This window comes from Pelobates fuscus, chromosome 4 (assembly GCF_036172605.1).
Source record: "Pelobates fuscus isolate aPelFus1 chromosome 4, aPelFus1.pri, whole genome shotgun sequence".
Taxonomy (NCBI): Eukaryota; Metazoa; Chordata; class Amphibia; order Anura; family Pelobatidae; genus Pelobates; species Pelobates fuscus.
This window is the reverse complement of record NC_086320.1, coordinates 321251559-321266325: the sequence shown is the minus strand read 5'-3', so window position 1 is coordinate 321266325 and position 14767 is coordinate 321251559. Positions and strand designations below refer to the sequence as shown.

General features: G+C 43.4%; 1 protein-coding gene across 1 annotated transcript in view; it reads right to left on the bottom strand.

Moving 5' to 3' along the window:
- GSDME (gasdermin E) overlaps positions 1 to 14767 on the bottom strand; it is a 116038-nt gene that overhangs the window by 41181 nt on the left and 60090 nt on the right. Inside the window, exons 4-5 of the mRNA XM_063452369.1 lie at positions 9853 to 10024; positions 2795 to 2915 (exon numbers count right to left, since the gene is read on the bottom strand). Coding sequence (XP_063308439.1) covers positions 2795 to 2915; positions 9853 to 10024 — 293 coding nt within the window. The remainder of the gene's footprint in view (positions 1 to 2794; positions 2916 to 9852; positions 10025 to 14767) is intronic.

Genomic DNA, 14767 nt, shown 5'->3' with positions numbered 1-14767 from the left:
CAACTGTAAGAGGGGCTAGAGTTGGTTAGAGCTTTATAGGTAAGGGTTAGTATTTTAAATTGGAACCTGTAGGGGATAGGAAGCCAGTGTAAGCCAGTGTAAGGATCGACAGAGGGGTGAGGTGTGAGAGGAGCGACAGGACAGAAAGATAAGCCTGGCAGCAGCTTTCACCACAGATTGTAGGGGGGCACTACGGCTTCCTGGGAGACCAATTAGGAGAAATTCACTCAATGCGAGAGATTACTAGAGTGTGAACAAGCTCCTTGGCAGCATCTTGCGTAAGAAAGGGGCGTTTGCGGGCAATGTTTTTAAGTTGGAATCAAAAGGGTTTTAGCAACAGATTGGACATGAGGCGCAAAGAGGCCAGGATCAAAAGTGACTCAAAGATAGGGAGCTTGAAAGGATGGGGTGATGCAGGTACAGTCAACCTGCAGGGAGAGGAAGGATCAGTCAACCTGAAGGAGAAGGATCAGTGTTATGAGGATGAAAAATAAGAAACTCAGTTTTAGAGAGATTAAGCTTCAGAAAGCGGGAGGGCATCCAATCAGAGATAGAAGAAAGGCAATTGGTGACACGTTGTAGGACAGCAGGGGAGAGGTCAGGGGAGGAAAGATATATCTGAGTGTCGTCAGCGTACACGTGGTAGTGGAATGCAAATGAATAATGAGTTTGCCAAGAGAGGCAGTATAGAGAGAGAACAACAGGGGACCAAGAACTGAACCTTGAGGGACTCCGATTGAGACAGGATGAGGAGAGGAGATGCTGTTGGAAAGAGCCACTAAAGGAACGTTGGGGAGACAGGAGGAGAACCATGAGAGGGCTGTGTCACAGAGACCAAGAGATTGAAGAGTTAGGAGAAGGAGGCCATGAACAACAAAGGCGGCAGAGAGATCAAGAAGAATTAGTATGTAGTGGCCTTTGGATTTGGCTGTGATTAGGTGATTTGTTACTTTAATAAGAGCAGTCGAGTGGAAGGGGCGAAAGCCAGATTGAAGAGGATCGAGAAGGGAGTTGGACTTTAGGAAGTTAGTCATACGAGTAAAGACAAGTCTTTCTAGAAGCTTTCAGGAAAAAGGAAGCAGGGGTATGGGACGATAGTTGGATATGGAAGACAGGTCTAGGGATGGCTTTTTAGGATGGGTACAACAGAAGCATGCTTAAGGGGAGCAGGGACGACACCAGATGAAAGATAGCAGTTTAGGATGTGTGTTAAGGGTGGTACAAGACAAGGGGTGAGAGCTCTGATGAGGTGGGAAGGTACTGGATAAAGCGGACAGGTGGTGGGACGAGAGGAGAACTGCAGCCACCTCCTATTCAGTAGCTGGAGGGATGTCTTGGAGGGTAGGGGTGGTATGGTCCAAGTGAGGTTGAGATAGAGTGGTGAGAAGGGGGGATAATTCATTCCTTAACTGTTTCATCTTGTTAGTAATGTAACATGCAAACCTAGCATGTAAGTTTATCTATTGTGGTTGAGAACTTGACACCTTGCCCTATGTTGGAGAGGTTCACTGTATTGGGGCTGGAGGCTTAGAGACCACGGGAATTGGTATACCCCTGGTTCTTTTATATTAGAACTATTTACTTTGGTGATCCCTTAGGTCACTGCATAATAGCTATTATTTACCCAGTAACTTGTGTATAATATGGAAAGGATGAAAATAATAGCTAGGCACCAGACCAGCTATAATGATCTACCCCTTCTCACTTACAAGGTGTTACTCACCAAATCCCTTCTTGCCAAGTATGAATCTTAGCAAACCCTGTTAATTACTGCTAGTGAGGATCTCACATTCGAAATGATAAATACTGTGAAATGTTAGCCTAAAAGAAATTACTATACCAAAAATATAATATATTTTATAATATAAAATGTTTTCAATATTTTTCATGTGAGATAATATATAAATATGGATCAAATGATTTTATAAGAGCAAACCGATTCGTAAAGTGTTCGTAAAAATATTGCACTGTAAAATACCTTATTCAATTTTATTTTATCGTATAACATGCAGATTACACAAAATAGAGCAAGAGAATGAGGGTGGATTCACTCATAACTAATGGGTGGAAACCACTCCCATTCGCAGTTACCTCCTAATATATGTCACAAAAATAAAAATAAAAAAGGGAACCTTTATTGATTAAAAAGGAAAACGACAAAACTACATACAAAACACCTGTATATAGCCTAAGTGCATATGTGAAAAAATAAATAATTAGAAAAAAAGTGAAAAGAAGTGAAAAACAATGAACAACGCACTGGGGGATATTGTACAGTAGTCTTCGGGCTTAGTCTGGCTGCACCCTGATCCTTTATGAGAGGATCCTATACTGCTCACTTTTTTTGAGCCCCTGGATATCTGCTGACGATATTTATTCGACTTGTATTCAGGTCCATATAGGGACCCAGTGTGTTGTTCATTGTTTTTCACTTTTTTTCTAATTATTTATTTTTTCACATATACACATAGGCTATATACAGGTGTTTTGTATGTAGTTTTGTCGTTCTCCTTTTTAATCAATAAAGGTTCCCTTTTTTATTTTTATTTTTGTGACATATATTAGGAGGTAACTGCGAATGGGAGTGGTTTCCACCCATTAGTTATTAGTGAATCCACCCTCATTCTCCTGCTCTGTTTTGTGTATTCTTATTGAGGTTATGCCTCTCTGTTACCCCCGGTAACCACCTAGAAGGTTTGTTGTTGGTTAGCCCGACACCATAACCTCCTTTTGTTAACATGCAGATTATCTCTTTGCTTTTTAAAGATTATAAAAGATACCACAGCTTACTTACCAAAGCGGCCATCTTGTTTTACATATAGTTCCACAACACCAAAAGCAATAACAGTGGGAGCAGGTATTTCAAGAAGTGTGTTTTCATCTTTCATAAGTTTTCCATTTTCATTAACGGACACCTGAGAAATATTGTTACATACATTAAAATTATATTCACAGTCATTACGCTGCACTCCCAAACGTGCTTTTAAGGACTGAGCCCACAATTACGCAATCAGGCAGTGGTGGCTAGTGGGGGGATTTCATTCTTAAAAAAAAAAAAAAAAAAAAGATTTGATACAAAACTCAACTTAGTCTTTGAAGCATTCTGGTGAAAGCTCGAAAAGAGGCAAAGAGGGGAAACCCTGCTGCACCACTAACCTCCTAAAAAGGAGGAACGGTAAAACAACCAGGCGCCGGAGGAGAAGACCACCCAAGCGAAAAACCCCAGCTGCGCACAGCCCCAGCTCCAATGCCAATCGGGGCTTCCTAAAATCACCAGGATTTTGCCTAAAAGCTACACGGAGAGAGGGTGGCAGGCGAGGACGGTTGTTGGCGGCGGGACATGGAACCCGAGGAGGTTCTAGCCATCTTGTATACCCCATCCTTAGTCTGGATAAAGACTGTCTGCAGTGGCCCGCATGCGGCATAGGCTGAATCACCGATCTCAGCTGACTGCTGCTCCCAAGCCGATATCTGAGCAAATGCACCCGTTGACAACTCTAGCTCTTCGCCTGAACGCTCTTCCAGCCTTGCCGCAATGGGAAATAATGTGCATCACAATTGGATTTGCAGCTGGCACCTGGACAGATGCTAGGATACTGGTTCAGCTAGCTCTTATACTCCTATGTTACCACAATTTCTATTACTACATGCTTTACTCTATCTGCCCTTCTGTACCCATGCTGATGTTGCCATCAATCTTATGCCACCACTGTTTTTAAACTTACACGCTTTTATGTGGTCACATCTTACATTATGTCGAAGCAACCCAGGAGTTACCTCTGCTAGTAACATTACACAGGCAGATTTAACCAGCTTTCTCTAGTAAAAAAAATTTCATATATGCACACCATGTATAAACCCTAGCAGCACACTAAGCTTAACTTGTTTTCTTATTGTTTATCCTTGTTTATGTTAACGGTTAACCAAGAATGCCACTCTCTACCACACAGTACCTAGCCTGACCTAAACTACGTAACTCTCACGTAACACAGTCTTACATCACACATATACTATATTTTACTACTGCGTTAAACCAGTTATGTTACGCTTGTCCATAAAACACTAAAACTGTGCAATTACTCATGCCACTGTTTTGCCTGTATGACTCTATGTATGCTGTTCTGGCGTTTTCTGATGCTGTGTATCTACCTGCACAACAAACAAAAAAAAACCCCAAAAAAAGATTTGACAAATGATTTTCGAAGTAGACCGTTTCATTTACAATTGAAGTTAGAGAGGAAATGCCCCCTCTGCAAATATGTACAACCCAAAAGTCAAAGTTTACAATATAATTTTGATTTTCAGCATATAAAGGCTGTTTAAACAGAATGTGGCAAAGGACGCAGATCACTGGCATCCAATGATGCTATAAACAAGTGAGAACAAGCATCTTACTTGATGCCCATAAAACATAATTGATAGAAGATGTCCACATCATGTGCATGGGGCATCATGTGAAGATGTTGGCTCCTGTACTCCAGATAACAATTCAAAGTCCTTCAATACTGTGGTGAATGGAATCTAAACTGTCATCAACCTAAAGATAGCTAAATGAAGACTATGCACAGCTAAAATTAAAATATGGTTTGAAAAACGATCACACTAAGTAGATCTGGAAACATTTGAACTTTTCAGAGATGACATGTTACTATTCGCACAAAAAAAGGATGCTGCAGTCTTCATTTATCGTAGCTAAGGTTCCTGGGAGCTGGTGTCTCTGCTGGAGAGTGGAAAATCTGTGTTGTGTGAACGTCCTTTACATTATTTATATCATCAAGTCAAAGGTGACAGTTACTTGTTAAATTAAAAACGAAAGATATGTCAACTATGTCAGTGAGCAACACATGCACCTAATCACAGCAGGCCAGGAAGCAAATATCAGATAAGTATGGCTTTTAATGAAAAACTGTCATCTATTTTGTTGTGTTTTAACTCACCGGTAACTGTTACTGAAGCATTTACTGAGTGAGGGATGTAGCATCAGAGGCATAGCATTTCCGTCCAATTTGGTTTTCTTTCCTGATATAAAAAGTTTCTGTACCAAACGTTAACAGAAAAATGACTCGTCTATTGTACAATTTTCAGCAGTGCTTCCTACAACTCACAATAAAACTACCCGTGTCTATGGTTTGTGGATAATAAAATTAAGAAATGAAGAAACAGGAAGATAAAAAATGCTGTAACTTTTTATACAACTTAAAATTAAATTGTCTTCTACTCTCTCTCTTTCCATAAAGCTTTTCTTTGTGGCTTTTAAACATTATTTCCCCCTGCTTTGCTTAGTAGTTATGAGCCTACCAATGATGAACAACCCTGGCATCCCAGCTCAAAAAAAATCTACTTGTCCAAGGAACATCACAATCTACTTGTCCTGATACAAAATACTAATAATTACAAAGACTGTGGGCCCCGCCAACAGCCCTGGGCATTGACAGCTCTACTTGCTAAACTCTGAATTTTCACAAGTTAATATTTAATGGAAAGCGGAGGCACAAATAGGTGATCTGGTAAAATCCTCTATGCTTCTTGTAAATATTCTAACTTTGTAGTCACAACATGACTATTTTGCCTTAGTTTTGACATTTGAATTTATTTTGCAAAATTATGGAGTTTGGTGACTTACACCAAATGTCTCATCCTCTACCCTCTCATAGTCCCTTTGTTACAGTGTGTGTTAGGTGTGTGCAGTGAGTGCTGACTATGATTGGTGTGTGATGGGTGTGTGCAATATGTGTGGTATGTGCTGGCTGTGATGGGTGTTTGTTCTAGCAGTGTATGATGTGTTGTGCCAGGCTGGACTGGGGGAAAAAAATTATGCTGGGCATTTTTGAATCACAGCAGCCCAGTGAGGAAGAGGCGGGGGCCAGAGACGGGGTGTTTTGTCATCACCAATGATAAGCATGCTCCTTCTCAAAGTGAGCATGTTGGTTCAATGCTCTTCCACGGCAGGCCATGCGCAAAGCCCTGCTGAAGCACTCTTGTATGAGAAAAAAAGCTGTAGTGTATGTTTTTATACATGATGCAATGTGTGATGGGGCTGTAGAGAGTGTGTGTTTGGGGAATGTAGTGTGTGTATGTTTGCATTCAGATGATCTAGTGTGTGCATAGGGGATCCAGAGTGTGTATAGAGCATGTAGTGTGTGTAAGTGGTGCAGTGTGTATATGAGGGATGTGGTGTATGTTTCTGGAATGCAGTGTGTGTATAAGAGATGTAGTGTCTATAGGGGGATCTAGTGTATAGGAGTGCAGAGTGTAGGGTGCAATGTGTGTGCTTGTGTGAGGGGTGCGGTGTGTGTGAGGGGTGCAGTTTGGCAGTATGTAAATGTGTTGGGAAGTATATGTCTATATTGTGTGTGGGGGCAAATATATGGAAGCAAATAAATATTTATTTTTACTATTAAAAAAAATAACTCAATAAACTTTATATCCCCACTCTCTCATCTTTTTTACAGATATAATTCATTTTGCAGAGTTCCAATGTGTTTCTTTTTTCCCACTTGCACAGTTTTAATTGGTGTTTGAAAGGAGAGGATTGCACAAATGTTAGAAGCTATTGTTTACTTACCTTGTATCCAGTCCCAGTGCCGTGATAACACCTTTGCTGCAGTTTCTTTTCTCAACATCAAGCATGATGACCTCATTCTGACTTTTCATCCAATCAAATGCTTCACAGAGAAGCACTTTGGCTGAAAAGCGCATGCATGGGAAACACCACACTCAGCCAGTCTTTTCTATGAAAAGCATCACAGAACACTCGACATCCTTCTGCAGTGCATGAGGACAAAGAGAGTCTGACTAGGTTGTAGGTGCGGTATCCCTATCTAGTGGCTGTCAGTGTAAGGTGTGTTAGATCCCACAATGAAAACTTTATGTTATCTCCTTGCCACTTGAGATGAAGTGCTCCTTTAAAATTCCCCAGCTGCGGGTTTGACAAGAATTCAATGTAAAATAAATTATCTGATTACAATAATCCTGAGGTTCAAGGTTTTCTGAATTCAAAAACACAGAACTTTTTTTTTACAAATTTAAGCAGAATATCTTTGAATTCTGCTATGCTTTTTAATGCTTGTTGTGAATTACGGCTTAAAGGAAGATAATATGGCATTTATTGCACAAATGTACGTGAGTGCTATTTTATTCCAGGAATGGTAGATGTTTATTGTGGGTGGATAATATTTCCTTAGTATGAACAATTTTTTCTTCTGAATTCAAGTAGCATTTATCAAGCAAAGCACTAATAGTTATACTTACGCCTTGTATATACTTCACTGCTCTGATGTAGCTTACCTACACCAGTACAGTACACATTGTGTTTCTTGTGTCTACTTTACAAGCATACAGTTCTGCAGAATCTGTCCTCAAGGCAATTACCACGAATATGACATTATTTGCTGACCTCACAATGAATCCACATTTTATTTATATATATATATATCAAATTCCCCTAATGCTCTTTATACTCTGACCTCTCAATCAGCTCATAGTATATACATCAAATTCGTCTAATCCTGTTATGTTGTGACCTTAGATTCCACACACAGTACATACATAATTCCTCATATATATATTTTTTTTCTCCCCTGTCCCATAGTGTCCCCCCCTCCCATAGTCTTCTCCTCTCTCCCATAGTCTTCACTCACCCCCTCCCCATAGTCTTCACCCACCCCCTCCCCATAGACTTCATCCACCCCCTCCCCATAGACTTCATCCACCCCCTCCCCATAGACTTCATCCACCCCCTCCCCATAGACTTCATCCCCCCCCATAGACTTCACCCCCCCCATAGACTTCATCCCCCCCCCCATAGACTTCATCCCCCCCCCCATAGACTTCATGCCCCCCCATAGACTTCATCCCCCCCCATAGACTTCATCCCCCCCCATAGACTTCATCCCACCCCCCCCCCCATAGACTTCATCCCCCTCCCCATATTCTTCTCTCCCATACTGTCCCCCTCCCCTTGTCCCATAATTACTTACCTGTCTTGTAGCGTTGGCCGGCAGCACAGGGCGCACCGCGGTAGTGGAACTTGAATTTCATGTTCCGGTTTCCGGCGGGACTGAAAGGAAGTGCGCACTCAGCTTGTGCACACTTCCTTTCAGTCCCGCCGGAAACCGGAACATGAAATTCAAGTTCCACTACCGCCGTGCGCCCTGTGCTGCCGGCCAACGCTGCAAGACAGGTAAGTAAAGCTTCATATTCGCTCCATAAGACGCACAGACATTTCCCCTCACTTTTGAGGGGGGAAAAAGTGCGTCTTATGGAGCGAAAAATACGGTATATATAGCACTAATGCCAACATCATATTCTGGCCTTAGAATCCACACACAACATATCTAAATATATACACACCTATTTTCTAATGGTGACATCATGTAGTAACAATTCCCCTATGGGTATAGGCCAGGCATAGGCAACCTGCTGCACTGCAAATGTTTTGGACTACACCTCCCATGATTATTTGCCAGCATTATAGGTGTAAGAGCATTATGGGGGGTGTATTCCACAACATCTGGAGTGTCAAAGGATGCCTATTCCTGGCTATAGGCAGTAGTGAATTCAGAGTTCAATGCATTTATTTATTTAATAGTTCTTATATAGTGCTCTTATTCAGTGAAGTTTACAAAACCTAGAAATTATTCATAGGTTTGTTTACAGATAGGGGATAAATAAATAGATATAGTGACATAAAAAGGAGTAGATAACCTGACAGTGGATGTTAAGCAAACATCTGCAGCAGTTTTATACAAAGTTCAACGTTAAAAGGCACGTTAGCTTACAATTTAAAAGGACAATGTGCAATGAACAAAATCCGTAGCTATAAGACTATAAGACACATCATAAACAAAATATGGGCACCTAGTGGTCTGTAAATGAAAATGGAGTAGGGTGGTAACGATGGATGGATTACAATATAATGCAGCAAACAGTTACGGGTGGAGTGCACCTCTGAATACAGAATGAAGCTGTCAGGTGTGCCTGTAGGACATGCCAGCTACACCTCCTCAGCAGGTCTGGTGGCAAAGAGGTATGGGGAAAAGTTTGATAACAACAGAATCTGTGTGATGTGGCATGTTTGTGTGTAATGGGAGTGGGCTGTATGTGTGATGTTTGTGAGAATTTATTTACCCTAACTTGCAGACAATAGGTCAAAAGAAGACAGAATGAAAACCACAGGATAGATACGTATTTAGGATTTTAGTGTGGACACCCAATAGAGAGGCAAAAATATTCTGAAACAAATCAAAATCAAGAAGTATAGAAAATTACATAATCTGTTAAACAAAAGGAAGGAAGTATACCTTCAATACAGGAAATGTGAAAACCAACCAAATTCAGGAAAGTACTGAAATCAAGGCACACGCAATTGGGCTAATTAAGACGATGATTGGTGTCCCCTTCAGAGGGCAGAGGGTTTGAACAGTAAACCCAGGTGGGCCATGACTGAGTTGATGATTGAGAGTCCCGTGAGAATGATGTATGACGTCACTCGGGAGCAGAGAAGCACAAGAAAATGATTTGGTTCTAGCAGAGTGCTTGTGATGGGTCACAAAGATGGAACTGAAAGCTATAAAGGGGTGATTTTACTGCAATGATAATTTTAACGAATGACATTTAAACTATGGCATGTACTATTTTAACTCAGTAGCATTCAAAACATTTTCCACAGGTTTCCTGGCTTCAGTCTCTACAGCAGAGATGGTTTAAAGGCTGCACCCTTTTGCTGACCTAGCCTTAATTTCTACAACAGCTGGTGCGTGGTGCAATTTGTCAACCACCCCTGCTCTGCAGCATATACAAAGCCAACAATACATCAAATAAGACTGAAAACGGAGAGAAATCCAATCTTACCTTTACCACCTTTCCTTTAATACCAATATTACCACCAACTGCTTCCCCTGCTTGAGTGTGCTCTGTCATCACACATGTTTGGGTGGTCACTATTTTTTCTTTCAGGACACACAGTACATCATTACGATTCTCATGGAGCTGGGAAATAAATGGATGCTGCATATCGATTCTCCTAAAATGAAAGCCACAAAAAAACAGAAATGTGTCAGCATTTTTTCAGTTTTCCTTTCCTTATGCCCATTGTATTTTAGATATATATTATGCTATCCCCTTGCCTTTACTTAAATGTATTATGTTTTCACCATTGTGCCCGACCTCAACATATCTGGACACAGCCATTTTGTTCTCCTCTGCCCTTTGACCTCTTGTGGAATTCCTTTGACTGATGGGTTGTGGGTAAGTGTGATTGGTAACTGAGATAGAATCTTGGTCAAACGCCTCCTTTGTCAATTTTGTCAACTTTCCTGCTATACTTAAGGAAAAGGAGTCCCTATTTTTGTAAATCTTTCTTTTATTATGGCACATGCGTTACGGGGTACAGAATAGAAAGAGGAGGCATTGGGGTAACATAAGGTAATTACAACAAGAAGATACGTAGTGCGCTCCAAAGAAAGATTGCCATATTTTTTGTTTTATAGCGTCATATGGGTAACAAAGGGATACAGGATTGATAACAGTAGTGAGTCATGTTAATACAAGGAGGATACTTGATGTGTAACAGTGCTAGTATAGTAGGCACATTTGTATAACCAGTAACAATATGTTTAAGTGCGCCCATGTTCACAGCTGCTGGTCAGTCTTGGCTCCCAGGGTTGAACATACAAAATAATATCGTGATAAAATGATAATGCTACTAATTGTCATACCCAAAGGCTTAACAATATGTTACTGGACTGATTACGTTAACCATGCTAGCCCAAATATGCGTTCGGTGAGCTACTCTTAGAGAGGCTGAGCATGGCGAGAATTTATAGGTTACTTATGTCTGGTAACACCAAAAAGAAAAAATGCGTCTTCCGGATAGGTTGAGCGAGTAGCGTTTACCCATGCCTATTTGGCTGCGCAAGTGCACAACTCTGGGAGACAGGGTAAATGGTTATAATTGACAGCATGCAAATTAATTGCGATAGGCCACCTGTAATGACTTTTAAGTATGAGCATGTAGAATCGCGTTAGGAGGATAACCTAGGTCAACAATAAGATATATGGCATGCGAGGGTTGCACAAGGTAGAATGCTAAATGAAAAACATATCATTATGAAACATATCATTACATTGCTTCAACATCGGTTGTCTGTCTCAGGGAGGTCAGGTTTGAAGTTTATCAGGACATAGTCCATTATAGCTGCGTTGCTGTGGTGGCGTGGCAGCAGTCTAGGCCGCAGTGCGGCAGTGATAGTTGCTGGGAGTCATCCTATGCCTGCAGTCGGCATTGGTAAGGCACCTGTTGAACAGTCCCAAGCGTTGGAGCGATCAGCACAGGGCGCGGGCCCCCTCCTGCCCAAGGCCCATTTGGGGGGTGGCATCTTCTGACCACTGGCTCGATGGCTCTGTGAGGTCGAGGCAATCCCATTGTGGGTGCAGTTGGTGCCGGATCTCTTTCGCCGCCAGCGGCGGGCATTCCTCCTGCAGGGTGGTCGATGCTTTGGAGGTATTTCCCTCCTGGCACCTGGTCTGGGTGGGCTGCGTGTTTGCACAGGTTTCTTGTGGGTAGATGAAGTGCCCGGAGTGGGACGCCTCTTCCCCGTGTCTCTCACTTCAAGCTTGCGGTCTGGCCTTGGTTGCGGTTTTGCCTTTTTCTGCACGCTGCAAGGTCGGTTCGGCTTGTAAGCTGCCGGCTGGGGTGGCTTGCTTGCCCTCTGAGCTTGAAGCCTCTGCTCCAGCTTGTGCCAGAATCTTGCAAATGCTGCGTTTATACGTTGTTGAATATCGCAGAGCTCCCCTGTTTCAGGCAAGCGGTTCGAACTGCGAGGGTCGCTTGCCGCCGCCATTTTGGGTTCCCCATGCGTTAGGCTGGCCTGATGTTGCAGTGTACAGGATTGCGTGATATGCTTGTGAAGCCTGTCGTTGGATTTGGACCAACATGTCCCCCATCGGTCCAGAGGGGGGGGGGTAGGAGATGACTTTTTCGAGGGATCTTTGTCCGGGTCGGTCAGATTGGGGAGCGGCCGTCTCTCTGCTGCCCGATCTCCGGTAGGCCTCTGAGTGTTCTGCACGGACTCCGAGAGGTGACGGGTCAGAGTTTGGTACTGGGCGGTACCCCCGAGTGTCCCCAACATGCTAGGAGCCGTCCAGTCGTGGTCGTGCCGATATTTGGGGGTATTATCCCGGAAAATTGTCGATTGTAGCGGGAGCTGAGGCACAGCACGACCGCTCCGTCCGGATGCTAGGCTCCGCCCCCAAGGAGTCCCTATTTTAAGAAAACTAGGGCAATCATGAAAAAATATATAAGTCTATTCTGACATAGGGTACTACATAAAAGTAGGTCAGATAAAATTTATTTTTGGTGACAGACAACTGCTTTAAAAGAAGGAGTGCTGGACATTCTTCTTTTTCAGACTAATCTGTCTGCATGGATGTACCCTAAGCTATGCAAGGAGGCAGTGGCGTACATACTGGGGTCGCGGCTGCGACCCGGTATGTACCCAGTGTGGTCAACCTCTTCTCCTGGGGGGCCCAGGAGCCGGCCACCTGAGGGCCCCCCGAGGCTGGTCCTGGTGTCACCCGGCGGACGGGCTGGCTGGCGCGCGAGGGAACACTCTCCCCTGAGTGCTCCCTCTTCAGCTCCCTCGCGCCTCGCACTGATACTGGAGCCGGAATATGACGTCATATTCCGGCTCCGGCATCAGTACGCGGCGCGCAAGGAAGCTGAAGAGGGAGCACTCAGGGGAGAGTGCTCCCTCGTACCCGCCAGCCTGCCCGCCCGGTGACCGGCCGCCCAGCAACACCACTGGACCCCAGGGAATCCCCTCAGCTCTCCCAAAGGTAGGGAGGCTGGGGGATTACATTTAAAAAAAACACGTGTGTGTTAGAGTGTGTGTGTGTTAGTGTTAGAGTGTGTGTGTTAGTTTTTGTGTCAGAGTGTGTGTTAGTTTGTGTGTGTCAGTGAGTGTGTTACTGTGTGTGTTTCTGTGTGCTACTGAGTGTGTTAGTTTGTGTGCGTCTGTTAGTGAGTCTGTTTGGTGTCTGTTAGGGAGTGTTTTGTAAGTGAGTGTGTATGTATGTCTATCACTGAGTGTGTATCTGTCAGTAAAGGTGTGTCTGTTAGCTAGTGTGTATGCGCCTGTTCGTGAGAGTGTGTGTGTCTGGTAGCTAGTGTGTATGCGTCTGTTCGTGAGAGTGTGTGTGTGTGTCTTCAGCACTTACCTTTCTCCAACACCGGACTCCCTTGCCGCTGGGGATCCCTCCGCCCCAATCCGCATCTCAGCTCCGAATGCGCGGCAAGAGCAGCGCGCGCATTCAAACCGCCCATAGGAAAGCATTACTCAATGCTTTCCTATGGACATCAGCGTCTTCTCACTGTGATTTTCACAGTGAGAATCGCGGAAGCTCCTCTAGCGGTGTGGTGGAATCTCAGTAAAAATAAATTTACTAGGACAAGATTGCCATGTGGCATATGTGTAAATGTTGTATCAGTTAGTTAGTTACACGTAGCTAAGATACAATCAACACTGTATTGAGCAAATGCAGGAATGCAGAAACTGAAAACACTTCCCCTCCTCCATTGTTCTGGGTGAGCCATGTGGTCTAACAGGTAAGGGAAGTTAGGCTTTGTTCAGCTGATTGTGTAAAGAGTATATGTGGGTAGAGTTAACTATAGGAGGAGCTATATGTCTATATCATGCATTTACACAGTCAGTTCTGGGCTCAGATCTTGTTGTATTTTGGTGACATAAGTCCCTCTGAGCCCCGGTCGGTGAATCGAATAAAGAATCTCTTCCTTCCTGAAGAAACCTGTGTCCACTTCTCTGTGCTTGGCTTCCGTCAGTTTCTCCGGTATCAGCGGCTGTCAATGAGACAGCCACTAGAGGCTGGATTAACCCTCAGTGAAACATAGCAGTTTCTCTGAAACTGCTATGTTTTCAGCTACATGGTTAAAACTAGAGGGACCTGGCACCCAGACCACTTCATTGAGCTGATGTGATCTGGGTGTCTGTACTGGTCCTTTAAGTGTATGTGTATCTGCATGTACTGGCATACATACCGCGGTCGCAGGGGTCGCGGCCCTGCGACCTGGTGCCCGCCGCCATGTGTTGCGGCCCCGGCCCGCGCAGAGTAAGCGGGGGGGTGGGAGGGGGGCCCACAGGTTGTGTGTACGCCACTGCAAGGAGGGTACCTATCCATTATTGCAATATTTAACAGCCTGATCTGCTAACTTCCCTCCTGATTTTGTTTCCTTTTCGAGAACAGCAAAGTTCCTTCTTCCTTTATGTTAGTCTGTCTTGTCCAGAAAAGCAGTTCTAAGCATTTGGTTGCAAAATATAAAATAGATTTAACATATTGTCATGCATTCCAAGAGTTTAGACTAGCCTGGCCGATATTTGCCTTCTTAATCATCCCACAGGTTTCCTTAGTCTAGTATGTTGGTCATTGTGCTATATGTACTATTGTGGCATGGGAATATACAATATACTGCAGTGCTCATCTTTCCTACATCACAAGTGATAACTGAGCCCTGGCAAGGAAAATTTGGAATACCAGACAGGAGGGAATTTGGGATAAGATGCCCTGCTGAGCTGGACTTCTTACAGAGAAGCACCATTTCCTAGCAACTCTCATTGTAGAGATAAATGACATCATATCTGGCTTCTTACATCTGGAAATTATACTAAAGAATAAAATATTGAAGATTAACTATATGTATGCTTATATGTAAGTGTATGCTTTCTCTACTCTGATTGACATATGCAAAGGG